The sequence below is a fragment of the Gadus morhua genome, chromosome 3, assembly GCF_902167405.1.
Source record: "Gadus morhua chromosome 3, gadMor3.0, whole genome shotgun sequence".
NCBI lineage: Eukaryota > Metazoa > Chordata > Actinopteri > Gadiformes > Gadidae > Gadus > Gadus morhua.
In genome coordinates this window covers 24,425,579-24,444,137 of record NC_044050.1, presented here as the reverse complement: position 1 = coordinate 24,444,137, position 18,559 = coordinate 24,425,579, and the positions used below count along the sequence as shown (strand labels likewise).

The following is an 18,559-nucleotide window of genomic DNA, read 5'->3' as shown; positions in this document are numbered from 1 at the left end:
TTGAGCGTTTGCGTTTTTTTTGTTTTTCTTCTCATTGCTTTATTGGCCTAATCTGAGGAGAAATCTATGCCATAAACAGATATATTATTGGCCTTTATTACACGGATCTTCTCAATGCCGTGGAGCGCTCCGTTCACTTGCATGGGTAGTAGTCCAGTAACTTGTCAACCCCAGCGTCTTCGGTTGCTAAGTGACGTCAACGTCTTTGGCGGACTATTTCACTGCTGATCAACACTACGATTGCTGGTAACGAATAAATTGTAAAAAGACACACCATGTGAAGTAATTCTCCAAATAAGATTTGAAAAGCTTTGTAAGTTTATTTACAACACTATTTACATGGTTTCGGAGTAGTACACTTTGACATTTTAAGACAGTTCAGCGAGAAAGGCGACGAAGAATAAGGAGGGGGCGTTCCAGTCTGCGTAAACGGGAACCCCCACCACACGAGAACGCCCATTTGTGTCTGCAGTGGGATGATATTGGGTGGAAGGGGGTGGCTATACAGAGTCTAGGGGAAATCTGCACGAGGGAGAATTGAGTCTCTTGCGGAAGCTGGTGAGCGCAGGAAGCTCGTTCAGAAAAAAAACAATGGGTTTATTCGCTTGTTCTTCATCACCACTTCAGTTAATCGTTTAGCCATAAGCTTCTCTGAAAAAGTGCCAATGCTCGTCACATCACCCGCGCCCAAGTTAATTTTTCCACTGCTGAGAGAAGCGAGGACATTATAAGCAGGAATTCACGCAGCAGTAGCCACAACCTTTCCCTAATTGAATACACTAATGGAATCAATGTTTTGGCATTCGTTCGGACCACGTTTCACTTTATTTGGCTCCTAATCTCCAATCCATGGAAAACTCCCCCGCCGTCTCTTAACGAGTGCTTCATGTTCCTCTCCCAGGCGACCAGGTGAGCCATCGCGGGGCTCTGACAGGCGGATACTACGACACCAGGAAGTCCCGCTTGGAGCTGCAGAAGGACATGAGGAAGGCGGAGGAGGAGCTGGGCGAGCTGGAGGCCAAGCTGAACGAGAACTTGCGCAGGAACATCGAACATATCCTTTCACTGCCCTTCTCCAGACTTGTTGTAAATATGCATCGTTCCGTTGCTCAGTTTCTCGTCCCACAAATCGGACTTTAGATTATTAATGGTAAATGGACGGCATTTATACAGCAGTTTTCTAGCCAGTGGCCACTCCAAGCGCTGTACCGTATTGCCTAAAGTTCCCCTATTCATACACTCATTCACACACCGACAGCGGAGTCAGCCATGCAGGGCGACAGCCAGCTCGTCGGGAGCAGTTAGGATAAGGTGTCTTGTTCAGGGACACCTCGACACTCAGCTATGAGGAGCAGGGGATCAAACTAGCAACCTTCAGAATGCCAGCCAACCCGCTCTACCTCCTAATCCACATAACCTAAAGTCTGATGGCGGACTACTTCAAATGCGGGTCAACAGGGCATTTTAGTATTTTGATTCGTATTTGTTTTCAACCTCTCGTGTTGCTGGACTTTGGGTCTGTGAGCGTGTCATTAATTAACAACGAACACAAACTCTGCCAGCGCGAGAACTTTTACCACTGGGAAGGCGAGCTTAAGTATCCTGTCCATTACAGAAATACACGTTTTCAAATCCCCTTCTGAAATCGTCCTCCACTCGTGCAAATTAATAAATCCCTGTTGAATATCTCTGAAGAGAGTCGGGGAAACAAGGTGTACCTGTGCTCTTTCAATTTATGCACTCTTTAACATCGGTAGTTCCACCAGGTAGTGAAGCTGGGCTTTGATGAGATCATATTGTCATGGTAACAAGAAGAAGAAAGTAAACGAACAACAAAAACCCGACCATTCAAACCCCACGGGATTTCTCTTTGACGCAAACAACGATGCTGTGTCTAAAGATGAGAAGCCAACGAAACCCGTCTTGTTTATACTGCGTCCCCCCCCCCCCCCCCCCCCCCCCCCCCCTGGCCAGTGTGCAGCGCTGATATCATTTAGGCTGGTGAAAGGGGGCCGGCGCAGGATGATTACTAGTACTACGTGATGCTTCGCAAAAGGTCACCGCCATGACTCAGCGGTTGAGGCACCGGCCGCGGGCGGGCTGCGGTCGGGGAGCGGCCTACGCAGGATTGTATTTGGAGACCGCTTCCGTTCTTATCAAATGTTTCGCACACCTGTTGGTGCGCTGGGGCTCGCAGCCGTCGTGACAGGTGGTTGGCTGGCCAGTAGGCGCACCTGGTGATGACTGGATGTTGTCTGTGAGTGGGCAGGATGAGAACTGACAGCTGGCTCCCTGTGACAAAGGTCCTTCAGTGATTTAGCCGGTGAGTCAGAGCACAGATCCGTCGGAAAATGAAGCGAGTTTGTGTGTATGTGCCTCACCTTTCGGCTTTAGATAACGCTGTTGGGGAGACCGATGCACCAGTTGCTTGCTGGTTACCATGAGGCTGGAAAAATGGGCACCAGGTGCTTTTGTTTCGGATCCTGATTAGTCTTATCTGTATCCAAAACGATGGCCAAATGTTCCATATATTCATGGGTTGTTGAAACGGTACCTAGAGAAACACAGGGAAAGTCTGTTGCATTTGTATGGATTTTTTCACAATGCTCGCAATGCTCTTTTTGTGCAATTGCTCAATTACATTTTGATTTGTTTGAATTGGATTCATCCTTGTTTACCTTTCTCATCAAGTAGTGGTCAGAGAAATTGAAATTCTTAAAGATATATGATTTGTTTAATCCAGGGATTTCAGCCAACAGCCTTTTCGTCTCCCCTGGCTGCTCTACCCCATCAAGGCCATTCCTGTCACCACTTGCATCATCAAATCAATACAACCACTGATTAATTGATTGAATAGTGTATCTTGAGACCTGCTAAATCTCAAAAGCTCGCCGGAGCAGTCCACTCCAGCTTCTCATTTGTCCCAAGGAATCAATAAGCCTGCATGTGAGATCCGCTTAATCTGTGCGTGCAGCTCTCCCTAATGTCTTAATGTCATAACGTTGACAGAGGGAGTCAAATCGCATTATCCCCGCGCTGATTTACTATTGATTCTTCCTGTAAACAACCATTAATCATCATTAATACCAATTGCATGGCTGCCGAGAATTCCCCTCGTAGTTCACTGCCATAATACGCTGACATGCTGCCACTTCAGGTTCCCTTGCCACTGGTGATGTCTCAGTTAAATGGAAATACCAGGCTCCCATATACGGCATGTAAAGGTGCTGTAGTCAAGATTAAGAGCTATTCTCTGAATGTAATTAGCGAGAAATGGCAAAGCCATCCGTCAGCCATTAGTGTCTGAAATTGGCTCTGAATTCCAGTAAAATGTGCCTTACACTGTATGAGCAAATTTAGATTTCAGAACAGCTCTCTGACCCACCTCATTACTGACCAATCAGAGCAACTTCTCTCTGATTGGTTCGAGGAATCCACCTGGCCTGTTAATCACAGGTGAGTGAAAGGCTACCCTTCTCAATGATTGACAAATGTAGTGAGGGGGGGAGCAGATAGGGAGGGGACATTTTTTGGGTTGTTTACTTTCCACATCTTGCTGTTTTCTGCTCACTCTCCCTTCAAAACTTTAAAATCTTGCCCACAACTGCTTTAATTCAAAATTAGCATGACATGTCTTAAAGAGATTAGTAAAAAGTCAGAGACTATGCATGGATGATAATTGTGAAAATGGATAGGAGGGTAAAGTTATTGTTGCATCTTCTGGAAAGGTTAGTAATGGCGACAATGTTGGTAATGGATTTTATATCAAGTTGAGTTCAGGCAGAGTTTGCACCAAGTGATCAATGGCAACCGAAACTCAACAGGGCTAATGGTGTGCAATGATTCATACTGCAGTTGTTTTCAAGTTCAACACGCACTACCAGGTATTAAGCTCATAGTGAACAAGGGGTTTCATGAGCAGCATCTGCACTGCTATTGGCATACAAGGCACTTCATCAACCCAGTGGGCCGTGAGCAAGTAGATCCTCCAGCTCATCCCTCAGCCATCTAGCTTCCTTAACGTCCCCCTGCACGTATCAACAACGAGATCGACCAGCTGATGAACCAGATGCAGCAGATCGAGACCCAGCAGAGAAAGTTCAAGGCGTCCCGGGACAGCATCCTGTCAGAGATGAAGATGCTCAAGGAGAAGAGGCAACAGTCCGAGAAGACCTACATGCCCAAGGTAATGCGACACGTTGCTTCGCTGGCGGTCACGGTGGGGAGCGTAGCGATCAGACGATCAATACTCAGTGGTGTTGACCGTATTAAATGCGTAGCTAATTATTAAATTAAGGTTTTTGCAATATTTTGTATGAAAGTTTTCGCACTATTGCATGGCTATCGGTCACAACACTCAAAATGCTGATGTTTGTGTTGATTGTTAAATGTTCTATTCTACGTGCCACCGAAAATCCCCCTTGGGTACGAATAAAAAATATTAAAATAAGTGTTTTAAATCTATATCGTCACATTTTCACAAAACAAATACTGTTAAACTATGATTAAAGTTACTTCTCTTAATATTTGTTAAACATGTATTATGCGCCTCAAAAGTCATCCATGGTTGAAATCCCACCCTGTAAGCTGCTCTCTAACCCTCTCCCCCCTGGCGATGTCCCCTGGCAGCAACGCAGTCTCCAGAGTCTGGAGGCCAGCCTGCACGCCATGGAGTCCACCCGGGAGTCCCTGAAGGCCGAGCTGGGGACAGACCTGCTCTCCCAGCTCACCCTGGAGGACCAGCGGCGTGTGGACGACCTGAACGACGAGATCCGACAGCTTCAGCAGGTAGGCATGGGGGGAGAAGATAGCCGTGGCTGACTTCAGCCCGTTCTTGTCCGTCTTGTCCCTGCACATATTTACTCCACACATCCATCTGCACAGTGCTACCACCAAATGTCATGTGCCGTACAAATTATATTAATAAGCAGAGTCCCAATTGAACGCAGAGTCCCCTTTGTGGGTCGTTAATTACCGCATTCTGAGTAGCAGAAAGCGTTCGCGTCACCCTCTCAGTTCAATTTTTGAGTTTGAGCCAATACTGAAAGCAAGTTTCCTTTGTTTCTTCAGCCGACGTTTATGTCACCTTGCACATTTATCAGCGGAATTACAGTATCCGGCTTACTTATCCGAATGAATCCTCCAAAGCCTTTTATATTATTCTATGACAAATTTACTTTGAAATGGAGTCGCTGGCCCAGTTTTTCCACTTGGCGTTTGGCCAGAACTTTCTGAGACAGGAGTTAAAGGCATGTCCCAACTTGAAGCCGGGTGTTGATCAAACCAAAAACATGAAGTTTAACGGTATTTTTATATTATTTTAGGTTTGAACATTTTCTTTTTGACCATTTTGTGTATTTTTTTAAGGTGAAATTTCAAAGTTCTCAGTTACTAAGTGTTTTTGGGAGAGACATGCTGAATAAAATGCATCATGTTCTCAAACTGAAAAATAATAATCGTGATTTCAATATTGACCAAAAATAATCGTGATTAGATTTTTTCCATAATCGAGCAGCCCTAATTTGCAGCAACCGATGCAAAACAAGCAGGGCTGTAGTTCTAGCACTGTGCATCAGCTTTGCGATGGCGTCTGCTTCCCCCTATAGGCGTCATCGGGGTACTGCAGGGCAGCTGCTCTCCTCCTACACTGTCAAATGTTATTTTCCTACACGACGGCCCCTCTCCCTATGATATGCTGTTTACGTCTTCCAACAGACCCTCCTGCCCACTCTATCGCTCCAAACCCTCTGGGCTTCTTTATTCGTATTTATTTGCGGCGCTCTAAAATGCCTACAATACCATCTCCTCATGTACACAGAGGAGTAAAGGGCAGACTAAAGATAGAGCCATGGCTGGTGGCCTGGTCTGTGCGTGGGATCTCCACCGTACAGCTCTCCCCTGACCCCCTCTCTCTCTCTCTCTCTCGCTTCTCCTCTGTTCGCTTGCTCCTCCGCAAGTCCTCAACAAGCAAACCTTATGTAACTGTCCTCCTTTGACACGGTGCTTCTGATGCCTCGTGCTGCAGTATTGGTAAACACGGGGCCTTCTACACTGCTTACACACGGCCCTATGCGTGTGTGTTCAACAAGGGCAGAACGAACGCTTTAGTGAGCCACATTGAACTACTGGTTTCCCCAGCCCGTTGAAACAATGTGCTGTGTGTTTGTGACTACAGGACAACAGGCAGCTGCTCAATGAGAGGATTAAGCTGGAGGGAATAATGACCCGGGTGGAGACCTACCTCAACGAGAACTTGAGGAAACGTCTGGACCAAGTCGAGCAGGTATGGAGGGGATACACATCATCGAGTGTCCTTCAAATATCACACTTGTAGCCCACACCCTGGTATAAGTAAATATCATTCAGATATAATTGGATATAATTTAATTCAAGACTGTTCATTCTTTTGTAAAAATATCCCTAAAAATAAAATTTGACGCCTCAAATCGAACTCCAATAAAGATTCTTCCAAAGCTTGGACGGATCCTTCTCTAGCTATGTGTGACTCTTGACGCCTGCACCGTGGGACTGCACACTGCTGTCCTCTTAAGCCTGTACCTTCTGCCTCTCTTAATGTCGCCTCTTGTGTCTCGCCACAGGAGCTGAACGAGCTGCGTGAAACCGAGGGAGGGACGGTCCTCACGGCCACCACCTCCGAGCTTGACGGCATCAACAAACGCGTCAAAGACACCCTGGCCCGGTCCGAAGGTAGGGGGGGGGGGGGGTGCACGCATGCCGCTCACACTGCCACCGTGCAGTTATGCGGGAGAGGGCTTTGTTCGTCCACAGTGACTCAGAAGAGCGCAGGGACAGGAAGCGACGGAATAGCTCAGGTTCAAGGATAGCTCAGGATCGACGCACATCGGGGTTAAGCGTTCTGAGACCAGATCTGTCATCTGCGTCAGCATCTACGCCGAGAGCAGCGCACTTGGATCACACACGCACACACACACACACACACACACACACGCACACGCCCCTTCTTTTGAAACCGAAATAGACGGGCGTTTTTCTTTTCATACTGCTTTTTTTTTTTTGCCTCACACCCAGGAATAAAGCCAAAGGAATCAAACTGATATTGGTACAGATAGGCTTTTAATTAAATGGCAGAAATGACTAGCAAAATCAAACTCAAAAATTTGTGACTAGCCAGACTTAGTGTTGATTATCAGCAGCACTAAAAGTTCATGTCTCAATGTCTGCATTCATCCTCCTGAAGCTCTATTAACAAGATTGTCTCAAAGTTAATAATCATGTTAGCTTCAGCTTTTCAACGCTTTATTTGCAATGTCAAGTAAAACGTTCCTCCACTTCCATGATGCAGACCTTTCTTCATATATACCGGCCTCTTGCTAACCCAATCCCATCCGACTCCAACTCAGATCTGGATGTTTTGGTGGACAAGAACGAGGTGGAGATCAAGGACCACCTGAAGAACATGGACCGCTGGAAGAGCGTCGAGAAGGAGCAGAACGACGCCATCAACCACGACACCAAGGAGCTGGAGAAGATGACCAATCGACAGGGCATGCTGCTGAAGAAGAAGGAGGAGTGCATGAAGAAGATCCGGGAGCTGGGATCACTGCCCCAGGAGGCCTTTGAGAAGTACCAGACCCTCACACTGAAACAGGTACTCACTCACTCACTCACTCACTCACTCACTCACTCACTCACTCACTCACTCACTCACTCACTCACTCACTCACTCACTCACTCACTCACTCACAGACTCACTCACTCACAGACTCACTCTCTGACTCACTCACTCACTCACTCACTCACTCACTCACTCACTCACTCACTCACTCACTCACTCACTCACTCACTCACTCACTCACAGACTCACCCACTCACTCACTCACAGACTCACTCACTCACTCACTCACAGACTCACTCACTCACTCACTCACTCACTCACTCACTCACTCACTCACTCACAGACTCACTCACTCACAGACTCACTCACTCACAGACTCACTCACTCACTCACAGACTCACTCACTCACTCACTCACTCACTCACTCACTCACTCACTCACAGACTCACTCACAGACTCACTCAACACTCAAACAGGTGTTAATACTCACTAATTCACAGACTCCCTCACTCTCAAACAGACGCTCACTCACTCAGACTCAATCACCCACAGAATCACTCACTCACAGACTCACTCAACACTCAAACAGGTGCTCACTCACTCACAGAATCACTCTCACTCTAGACCCCTTTTCTAATCGAGGGGACTAGAGTGAGAGAGGTGCTTTTCTCTTTTTTCAAGGACATACTGAAAACGGCAAATTGCGTAATTAGTTTTTAGGTGATGAAACATTTCTGGGGATAATCACATTCGTGTCTTGGCTGGCTGATTTTGATTTCACGCCGCGATAAATGAACACAATATTCATAGTCCAAAGGAGGGGTTGCTATTTACATAACGCCTCGCACCGTATCCATCCAGACTCAGTCGGATATAGTGCACTGTCTCTGATCTCCTCAGCAAGGTACCGCCAGTAGACGGAGGCGGGGTGGACAAAGTGTGGCCCTTTTGTGTCTGCGAACGTGTGGGCGCACTCGCACTCGTGTCTGTCTCCGTCTGTGAAGTGTGAAAGTTTGGCCCTGAATCTCCCGTCTCCTGTCATCTCCATCCTTCAGCAGGGCTAAAAATAGCCCGGCGGTTTCCAATAAACACTCCAAACTCAGTCGAGTCTTTCTCCGCACGACAATGCCTCCGCCAGGCGTGGGCAGTGGCGGGGGGGGGGGGGGGGGGGGGCGGCGGCCGGTGATTGCAAAGTGGATCCGGGGTGGAAACATAATCAACACCACTTGTAACGGCTCAGCCAACGCTATTCACCGCGGTGAAACGGTGCTTCGCATTTTGAGTGCCTTTTTAAAACGGGTCGTTCCTAGGCCAAACTCGGCCCGTTTTAGCAGGTTACTCAATCTCCAGACATGAATAGAACAATATATGGCTCTTCTGAAATGGGGTTTGATATTTATAACGGGGCATTACGATGCATAGATGGCGTTCACAGTGTGATGTCCATGTCACTGCCGTCATCGTTGTCTGGTCCTGCGGCGGCTGATGGGAGAGCTAGTGGTGTGCAGGCTATTGTTGTTGCCGGGTCTGCATTGAAGCAAGCAGTTTTCAACCCATAGAGCGCGCTCAAACCCTTACGTTTGTACTGCTTTTAGATAGGATCTGGACAATTGACGAATGCAGTTTAGTTTAATAGATGCAAGTACTTGCCCATACTAGAGGATTATCTCTGACTGAATTGGATTTTTTTTTGTTGCAGGTACTAGTAAAAGATTTTTTACATGCGGAAAAAACATGCATAGATAATCTATGAATTTCTGCCGCTGCTTCACCGGTCGACCGCCTTTTTCCCCCAGTCCAACACGTGTTACTTAACCCAGCCATCATCCTCCCTCTTCCTCTGCAGTTGTTCCGGAAGCTGGAGCAGTGCAACACGGAGCTGAAGAAGTACAGCCACGTCAACAAGAAGGCCCTGGACCAGTTCGTCAACTTCTCGGAGCAGAAGGAGAAGCTGATCAAGCGGCAGGAGGAGCTCGACCGGGGCCACAAGTCCATCATGGAGCTCATGAACGTGCTGGAGCTGCGCAAATACGAGGCCATCCAGCTCACCTTCAAGCAGGTAGGCCGAAGATAGCTAGGATATGATGCTACATAACTAAGTACTATAACTAAATACGACATGCAATAAGTGTGTCAATGAAGTGCCAGCACAGACAACATACAACAAGTAGGAGGGGACGGACAGGGTAGGCTATGCATAGCCTACCAAGTATCAAAGATGGTGTCAAACCGGACTGTCAGACTATCACCCCCCTCTCCCCCTGATCACCACCGCCAAGGCCTCCGTCCAACACATCACTATCCAGCCGGGCCCCTTCCCTTTGCTTCCAGTTGGGAGACAGCCTGCTTCCTTTGTAGGCCTTTCTCGTCGTTCATGGTCGAGTCATTTTGCAAAATGCTTTTTTACTCTGAACAGAATATAAAGTGAGGCTGTCAAATACGCAATCCACGATGTGAAGTGCTTCACTGAATTCCATGCGGTTTCTCCGAAATCGAAAGACGAGGTTAGAGGTGCGTCGGAGGCACATCACAAAAATAGGTGCACTGAAGGAACAACGGTAGTGCGCATTTGGTGTGTTAGTACTGCTGTCCGACCTCAGAAGCGCTAGGACTAGGTATAGTCCTGGTCCCTGACCGCAGGGCAAAACGGTAGAAGATCGACGGACACAAAAATGGATGGCAAATGGACTGCATTTATGTAGTGCTCTTTTGTGACCAGTGGCCGACCAAAGCGCTTTTATTGCCCAACAATCACCCCATCATGAACACATTCACACACCGACGGCGGCGTCAGCCATGCACTGCGACAGCCAGCTCGTCGGGAGCAGTTAGGGTGAAGTGTCGTGCTCAGGGACACCTCGTCACTCAGCTAGGAGGAGACGGGGATTGAACTAGCAACCTCGCGGTCACCAGCCAACCTGCTCTACCTCCTGAGCTACTGCCGCCCACGAATCCCCAAACGAACCATCTATTGTTCACAACCCCCCCGTCCCCCACCACCCGTCCCTGTAACGGCGTTAACACGCCCTCCTCTTGTCCCCCGACGCCTCCTTCCTCCCTCCTCACCTCCCCCCTCCCTCCCCCTCCTCCCTCCCCCCCCCAGGTGTCCAAGAACTTCAGCGAGGTGTTCCAGAGGCTGGTGCCGGGGGGCAAGGCCACCCTGGTGATGAAGAAGGGCGACGCCGAGGGCAGCCAGTCCCAGGACGAGAGCGAGGGCGGGGCCGACGGCGAGAAGGGCTCCGGCTCCCAGAGCAGCGTGCCCTCCGTCGACCACTTCACCGGCGTCGGCATCAGGGTAGGGCCCGGCTAACTCGTCTTCAGTTGCCACGGCAACCCATCCTTTTATTAATTTTTTTATCATCTTTTTTATTTGGGATGGGTACACAGCAGTCAACACACTGTACACAGAACGTCCGTAAACCCCTTTCCTACCATCGACATAAAAACATGCATACATACAATGCATATCTGCAACCATAGGTCTCCATGCATGCGCATATACAACACACACTCAGTATATACCAAAAAACAACAACAACAACATCCTAACAATACTATTATTAATAGTAGAATTAATAATAAGACAAAACCAAAAACCAAGCATCCTTCTGATGTTGTGACGTCTGTCGACACCGCTGCCACCCTGAATGTTCCTCCGTGGGACACCGAGGTGACGGACAGCAGCGTCACAGACCACGTGACCTCCGCCCGGTCCTCTCCGCGTCTGACCGTGTGTGCCGGCGGCGTGCAGGTGTCCTTCACAGGGAAGCAGGGGGAGATGAGGGAGATGCAGCAGCTGTCCGGAGGTCAGAAGTCCCTGGTGGCCCTGGCCCTCATCTTCGCCATCCAGAAGTGTGACCCCGCCCCCTTCTACCTGTTCGACGAGATCGACCAGGCACTGGACGCCCAGCACAGGAAGGCCGTCTCAGGTGAGCAGGGCTCGATGCTCCTGGGGAGAACCTCCCACACGCGGCGTCCCTGTGTAACGTACAGGCATACTGATGTGTTCACTGAATTCCAAACACCTGGGACACCGTGCAAGTAGGGCTGGCCCGAATTATCCGAATATTCGAATACTCGTTCGGAAAATTTGTATTCGAAGGTTGAATCAGTTTTTTCACGTAGCTGTATGCTACGTGACGTTACCAGAGCGATGGAGGCAAACTATAAGCGACACCAAGCAGAGAAGCGAGAGAGGTGGAGGAAGAATAGATATCTTGTTTCCCTTAACATTATAACACAACAATTAGCGGGATCTCGGGAGGAAAAGTAATGCTTAGCGAAATGCTAACCTTAGCTTAGCTGTTTGTTTACGTTTGCTGTACAGCGCCGCGCCAATCAACTGTGACTGGCTTGCTGCAGAGCGTGAGCGTCTTGGGAATACCCGGTCAATATAATGGATATAATATGGACACATAAGACAATCAATATTCGGTATTTGCTATGGATTTACTGTACAAATTCCCTGAAAAGATCCACGTTCCAGGATGAATTGAAAAGCTCCTGTAAGGGCTGAGATGGAAGAGAGGACAGCTGATTAGGAACGGAACAACAACTGTTCGCTGAAAGATGGCATTCGGGCCAGCCCTACTTGCAAGTAGCCTGACAAAGACCTGGACTCACACCCACGACCGTGTAGTCACATACAGGCATAACTACGTGTACACTAAATTACAAACACGGACGACATCATGCGAGTAGCACGACTAAGACCAGGCTGTGTGATGAAACACCCAGCACCCACACACTCGGCCTCCTTATTCTCCACACGGAGGTAGTGAATCGTTTAATGTTGTGTTGAGTGGATGTGTGACTACGGATGTTAACCGATGACGTGGTTGTTCGGCGTTCAGACATGATCGTGACGCTGGCCGGCCACGCCCAGTTCATCACCACCACCTTCAGACCGGAGCTGCTGGAGTCGGCAGACAAGTTCTATGGTGTCAAGTTCAGGAACAAGGTGAGATATCCCCCCATCAAACCCCACCGGCACCACCTCCGGTCACACGCGGAAGATCCTCCGCGTGTCATATTTATTCAGCGTTTAATTTCACAGCATTAAATGTGTTATTTCTATACAATACATTTGTTAAAATATAGCCTAAACGCTATAACAAGAACACGTTCAAATGAACGGATTTGCACCAATTAAAGAAAAGTAAATAAAAATGTGTATATTTGAAATCGTGAAACGTAACCAAGAAAGGAGGTGGTGGAGAAGGTTGTGTTGTGTTCATCCCCTCGAGGGAGGCAGTGGGTCAGGAAGTAGACCGGGAGGACTGGCCACCAGTAGGTGGTGAGTGTCGAGGTGTCCGTGAGCAAGGCACCTCACCCTAACTGCTCCCGACCAGCTGGGTGTCGCCGTGCATGGCCGACGCCACTGTAGTGTGTGTGTGTGTGTGTGTGTGTGTGTGTGTGTGAATGAATCGGTGAATGGTGGGCGATATTGTAAAGCGCTTTCAGTTGCCAGAGGAAAAGTACTGTTTAAATGCAGTGCATTTACATTTGCCGTTGTTTAGTACATTTAACGACAATATTTCGCTGTCGTCACAGTAAGGAAGTGCATAGATACAAGTGGTAGGCACCACTTGAGGAAGGTCTCTGGCCTTCCTCGTTTCTCCCAGTGCGTGCGTGTGTGTTCACTGCGCGTGTCTTCTCCAGGTGAGTCACATCGACGTCATCTCGGCGGAGCAGGCCAAAGACTTTGTGGAGGACGACACCACCCACGGCTAACCGGACCACCTTATCCTGGACCTGTGTTACCTGGCAACAAACCCCCCCCCCCCCCCACCCCCCCAAACCCTCAACCCCCTCAGCCTCTCCCCGGGGAGTCCGTACGACACGGCATGTACCTCCCAGAATCCCAGTACAAAGCACCCCCTCAGCCCATTAAATACACTCCAGGGCGCCTCGCCATTGGTCACCACAGGACATCGGGGGCTCCGGGGGCGGGGCTTTGTGGGGGGGGGGGGGGGACTTCTAATTGGCTAAATGCAGTATTGACGGACATTCTCCAGACCACCGAGAAGGGGCGCGTTTGAGATTGGAGAAAATAACATGCTTTTCTTTATACACACACACACACACACACACACACACACACACACACACACACTAGTAAAGTGTATCTATCCGCTCGTGGTGGACGTCTGTCCATGTGTAGAGTTGTACAAAATATTTAGCACAAGAACCGTCAGAGCCCACTGTACGCCGCAACCATTCCCTCGTCTTTTCTAACCGCCCTGTTGAACCTCCTCTCGCAGTCCCACTTTTATAGCAGACTTTTGGTATGCCCGTGTTTAAAGAGAGAGTGCCAGAGTAGAGTCCCCTCTTGGCTTGTTTTTTAGATTCCATTTTTTAGATCCCTGGCTGTTCATACGCGTCATCCTCCCCCCTCTGGATCAGAATGTATTGGTGTGGCTTCCGATCGGCTCTGATACACGTTGGGACATTTTTCAAGAGCATCGGTAAAGGTGGTAGTTTTCAAAAGCAGAGCCACCCTGTTAACTACTTTGTTTTTTGTTCCCTCGAGGTTCCTGATATGTATAAGGTTTTTATATTTTGTAATGCTATGTTAATGTGTGTGTGTCATTACCTGCCATATAGTAGATATGTTATGCTGTTTTCTTCTTATTTTTGTTTGCGTCGTGGTGGATCCCATTCAAGGTCACGTCGGTTAAAGAGTTTCAAAGCACTATCCAGTTTGGCTTGTTTGTTAAACGCTCATCGAATTGAATATTAATCTGTACATTATCGGATTGTGAAGCAGAAGCTAAGATCTGTAATTTTTCTGCAATTCTGAGATCGTATTGACGTTGGATTGGTTGACTGGATATAAAAATGAAAAGTATTTTGTAATCAGGTTTTAGTTTTCACAATGCTTTTGTTCAACTTTGCAATTGGTTCTTGTTACAAAATTAGAAAAAAATAAAACGACCTAAAAAGTTAATAATCCACAAATAAAAAGAACGTTGTTTTTTTAAGAGAATGGAACACTATTCATTTCGACCACGTGGTGGTGCTGTAGCACTCATAGCAAAATACGATGCTCAAAAACATACACGGACAGATGGCGTTTTACTGTTTGTGGTTGAACAGCCAATGTATGAAATGTTATTCAGAATGAAAACATCCTTGTAACTCTAATAACTCTTTAAATATGATTTGTAGTATCTGACATTTTCTCAAGGCAGTATATGAGAGCAGGATCTAACAGACTTCTCGCTGTCTTCATGCCTAGGGTACATTTTCCTTTTTATATTTATGATGCGATTAAATTTTGTTAGATGGGCTGATGCATGCGCTGCTTTATCATCCCCTCCGGCAGAGCCGCCATTTTAGCCTGACGTCGCCTCACGGTGACGGCAAATGGGAAAGGTCACGACCTCCTGTCGGATACCTGGGACAGTGAGTCATGCTCCATAATTCTGTGGAGCTCAGGAACAGAAAATCTCCCTAGCATTAGAGGGAGGAGGGTTACGTCCTGTTTGAACCTGGTATGTAAGGAGGGCAGTTGATAGTATCCAGGTAAGCTTACCAGCTATTGTTAAAGCCATGTGTTTTTCATATAATTGCACTAAAGTTTAAGAGCCGCCCATATCTATGTCATTTTTGACATCGTATTACACGATTCAAGACGAGTAATGCCCCCGATGAGTCTCATCCAAATGTGTACCGATCTAGAGTTACCGCCGAGCGTTCTGACTGGCGACGTGGGCCCTATCTGTCACCTTGTCCGATGACCGAAGCTTTAGTATCAAAGATGGTGTCAAACCGCCAGACTATCCTCTCCTCACCCCCCCACCCCCAACGGTCCCCCCTGACTGCCCCCACCACCACCACCACCACCCCGGACCCCGTCCAACCCCCAGTATCACTATCCACCCTTCCCCCTTGCCCTCACTACCGCCCCCCCACCCCCGGACCCCGTCCAACCCCCAGTATCACTATCCACCCTTCCCCATGCATCCTTCAACACTCGCTCAGCCTTTAGCCCTCTCAGGGCCTGGCGCACGCCGCCGCCCCCGCACAATAAACACCCCGGCCTCCCCCACCGCCTGCCACCGTTTTGGCCTCCGTAGGCCGGGGGTCCGGAAAATGGAGATCCTCCTCGGAAACAAAACGGCCCCCTGGACATAAGGCTGCACCGGCCCCAAGCGGCCGACCAGCTCCTCTGTGGGGCGACAGGTGCCCTGTGGGACAGGGGGGGGGGTGCTGGCTTCCGTTATCACAGGCCCCCTCTGTCCGTGCGCTCCCTGGGGGTCCGTCTGCTGGGACTCGGTGGGTCATGTCTGGTCGTCGTTTGGTCTCGTCGTCTTAGTCTGTCCGACACGGCCATTTGTCAGGGCTTTTCTTCAGCGCTTTTCTTTTCCGGTCTAATCGGTTCTGTCTTTGCTCGGGTATTTTGCCGGTCTTTTTATTCAATATCCCTGACTAAATGTCTGTTAGGATTTTATATATATATATATATATATATATATATATACGTGGCTCGCTGTGTCTCTGTGTTTGTCTGTCTCTGTATCGGTCTGTGTTTCTCTCGGTCTCTCTCTCTGTCAGTTTGTCTGTCTGTGTCTCTCTGTCCGTGTCGCTCTCTGTCTGTCTCTCTCTCTCTCTTTCTGTCTCTGTCTGTCTGTGTCTCTCTCTCTCTCTCTCTCTCTCTCTCTCTCTCTGAGCTCCATCCTCCATGCGAGAGGGTTTCGGGGGCGTCCTTGCCTCTCACTAAACGTTTGCACGTGCTGCTGCAGGGGGCGGTGCCAGTAGTGGCCCCGAGAAGACAGGTGCTCACGGGCCCCGGCCGGGGCGTTAACCTCCCCCATCTCACTGGTGGCCCCGGGGGGGGGGGGGGGGGGGGGGGATCGGTGTGACGCAGACCCCATGGAGCTCAGGGGCCAGAGGTCACAGACTCCTGGGCTCCCAACATGCGGCCCCCGTCCTGCCTACACGGTCCAGTCACGGGCTCACGCTGGTTCCCAACGTGTGTATGAAGACGATGAAGAAGTCGTCGTAAAGTTCACGGCCGCGGTTCACCTTCACATTGACCTGGAGCCTCTCTAAGACCGTGAGGTGTAGTGTCTGCCTGGGGGGGCTGGGGTTTAGATGATGTACTGAAGCAGAAGAAAGTCGTAATGAGTTCAGACTCAGAAGTCCGAACGTTACCAAATATGATAAAGGTATTTTAGAAATACTTTAAATAAATATGTTAAATGTGTGTTGGAAGAAACAATGAAAATCGGTATTAACCCTTCACAACGTGATGTCCTGGTACACAAAAAAAACCATTGGTATTACACACAGGATGTAATGTTGCTGGATAATTACCGTGGGAAGATATGTATGTATGTAGCAAGTCAATATGAACCGTACAATATATGTTGTGTTCAGATTCCCACAGAGACGTTTTGAAGGCTAGAAGTAAAAAAATAATAATAATTGCTCATTAACCTTTTAACCAATACATGCAAACATTTTTTAGACAAATCACATGGGAATTGAACATAGAACTGTCTTAATATTACGGCCTATATCTAAACAATTGCTTCTCAAGATCATCATGCCAATATAGATTTTTTCATTTCTAACTTTTCCACCTTTTCTCTTTCTCCTCTACATTTATTCCTCTCTACTTCCATCCCTCTCACCAACGCAGTACAACGGCGCCTGTCTCCCGTGGTTCAAGGGGCCAGAGTCCAGGGTCAAACTCAAGTCTGTGAAACGTTGCGGCGTTCATAAACTCTTCACTCAGGCAGGCCCCTCCACCGACTCCTCCTCATGTTGTTGTTGTTCCATCTGCCCTAACCGAGAGTAGTAAACTCCCGCTGCGATCGCGTGTGTTTTGTGTCACTGTGTAAATTTAGTCGCACGTATAAAAATGCAACTGCCGCCCCCTCCCCCCCCCCTGTTGGAACAATGGCATTTACAGGGCGTCCTGAGCGGGCCGGTTCCCCATTCCTTTTTTAAGCCACTTTTATGAGGTCATACACCCTTTGAAACCCCCCTGCCAAATGCTGTTCTAGGGCTCTGAAGTGGGGGTTAGCCACGGAGCCAGAGAACAGACCAATATCCTGCAGTCCGACGCGAATGCCTGTCCTTAAAAAAACATTGGAGAAGATTGCGCTTCTGTGGATGGGCTGGTTTTAATGCATATGTGTGTGCGTGCGTGGGAGGTTTTGCATGTGCCTGCGTAAGTGGGCTTTGCCCGTCTATTTAAAATGGATTCCTACTATCCCACGCTGCGGCTATTACCACGCATGACCTTGCGTGTGTGTGTCTGTGTGTAAACGGTTGTGCGTGCGGCATGTGGCCATGTATGTGTGTGTCGTGACCTGCTGAATAGCGTGACGTGGTCGGATGGCAACACGTGGATACCGGGCCTAATGAGGCTAAAGGTAACCGCCATTAGAGGGGTCTTGATTAGGCTCTGAGCCCCCGGCTAAATAAGTCTGTCCATGTAATGTTAAATCCGCCATGGATAAAAAGCATTCCCGTCTTTATCACGGGAATTCCCAATTCGGGGAATGGCATCGCCAGCTGCATCGTCCCATCTTCTGGAAGACCCTGTCGTGCGAAATGGAGTGGCAGATTCATCGCTCAATGGATTGTGTTTGTTGCCTCTGGATTTTGATTATTGTGGCCCTAAGCATGGCAGTGATACATATATACCCTTTGCCATTTATTTTGTATAAATTATAGATTTATGTGGATGACAAAGCTCTTGTATTCGGCCCAAAACCACCAGTTAATCTCAGGTCACATTCTCTTGACGCCTCCTTAAGTGGACCACATGGCCTTAGCAGTGCATCACTAATTTCTCACAAATGAACTTCCACTAATGCAGTCAGACAGGCCTATACAGTATGTTCCCTCTTTTTCAGATTATGATACATAGTCTATAGTGTTACCCATTGCCCGGGAAAGATACCGCACAGCATAAAGCCATAAGAGCAGTAGATTGCCCACACT

General features: G+C 48.4%; 1 protein-coding gene across 1 annotated transcript in view; it reads left to right on the top strand.

The window, feature by feature from the left end:
• Positions 1-14,585, top strand: part of smc3 (structural maintenance of chromosomes 3) — a 32,457-nt gene extending 17,872 nt beyond the window's left edge. The window contains exons 19-29 of the mRNA XM_030351348.1: positions 902-1,054; positions 4,035-4,186; positions 4,630-4,788; positions 6,176-6,283; positions 6,600-6,708; positions 7,383-7,630; positions 9,444-9,656; positions 10,701-10,892; positions 11,349-11,526; positions 12,451-12,557; positions 13,259-14,585. Coding sequence (XP_030207208.1) covers positions 902-1,054; positions 4,035-4,186; positions 4,630-4,788; positions 6,176-6,283; positions 6,600-6,708; positions 7,383-7,630; positions 9,444-9,656; positions 10,701-10,892; positions 11,349-11,526; positions 12,451-12,557; positions 13,259-13,330 — 1,691 coding nt within the window. The 3' untranslated portion in view covers positions 13,331-14,585. The remainder of the gene's footprint in view (positions 1-901; positions 1,055-4,034; positions 4,187-4,629; positions 4,789-6,175; positions 6,284-6,599; positions 6,709-7,382; positions 7,631-9,443; positions 9,657-10,700; positions 10,893-11,348; positions 11,527-12,450; positions 12,558-13,258) is intronic.
• Positions 14,586-18,559: the final 3,974 nt, after the last annotated feature.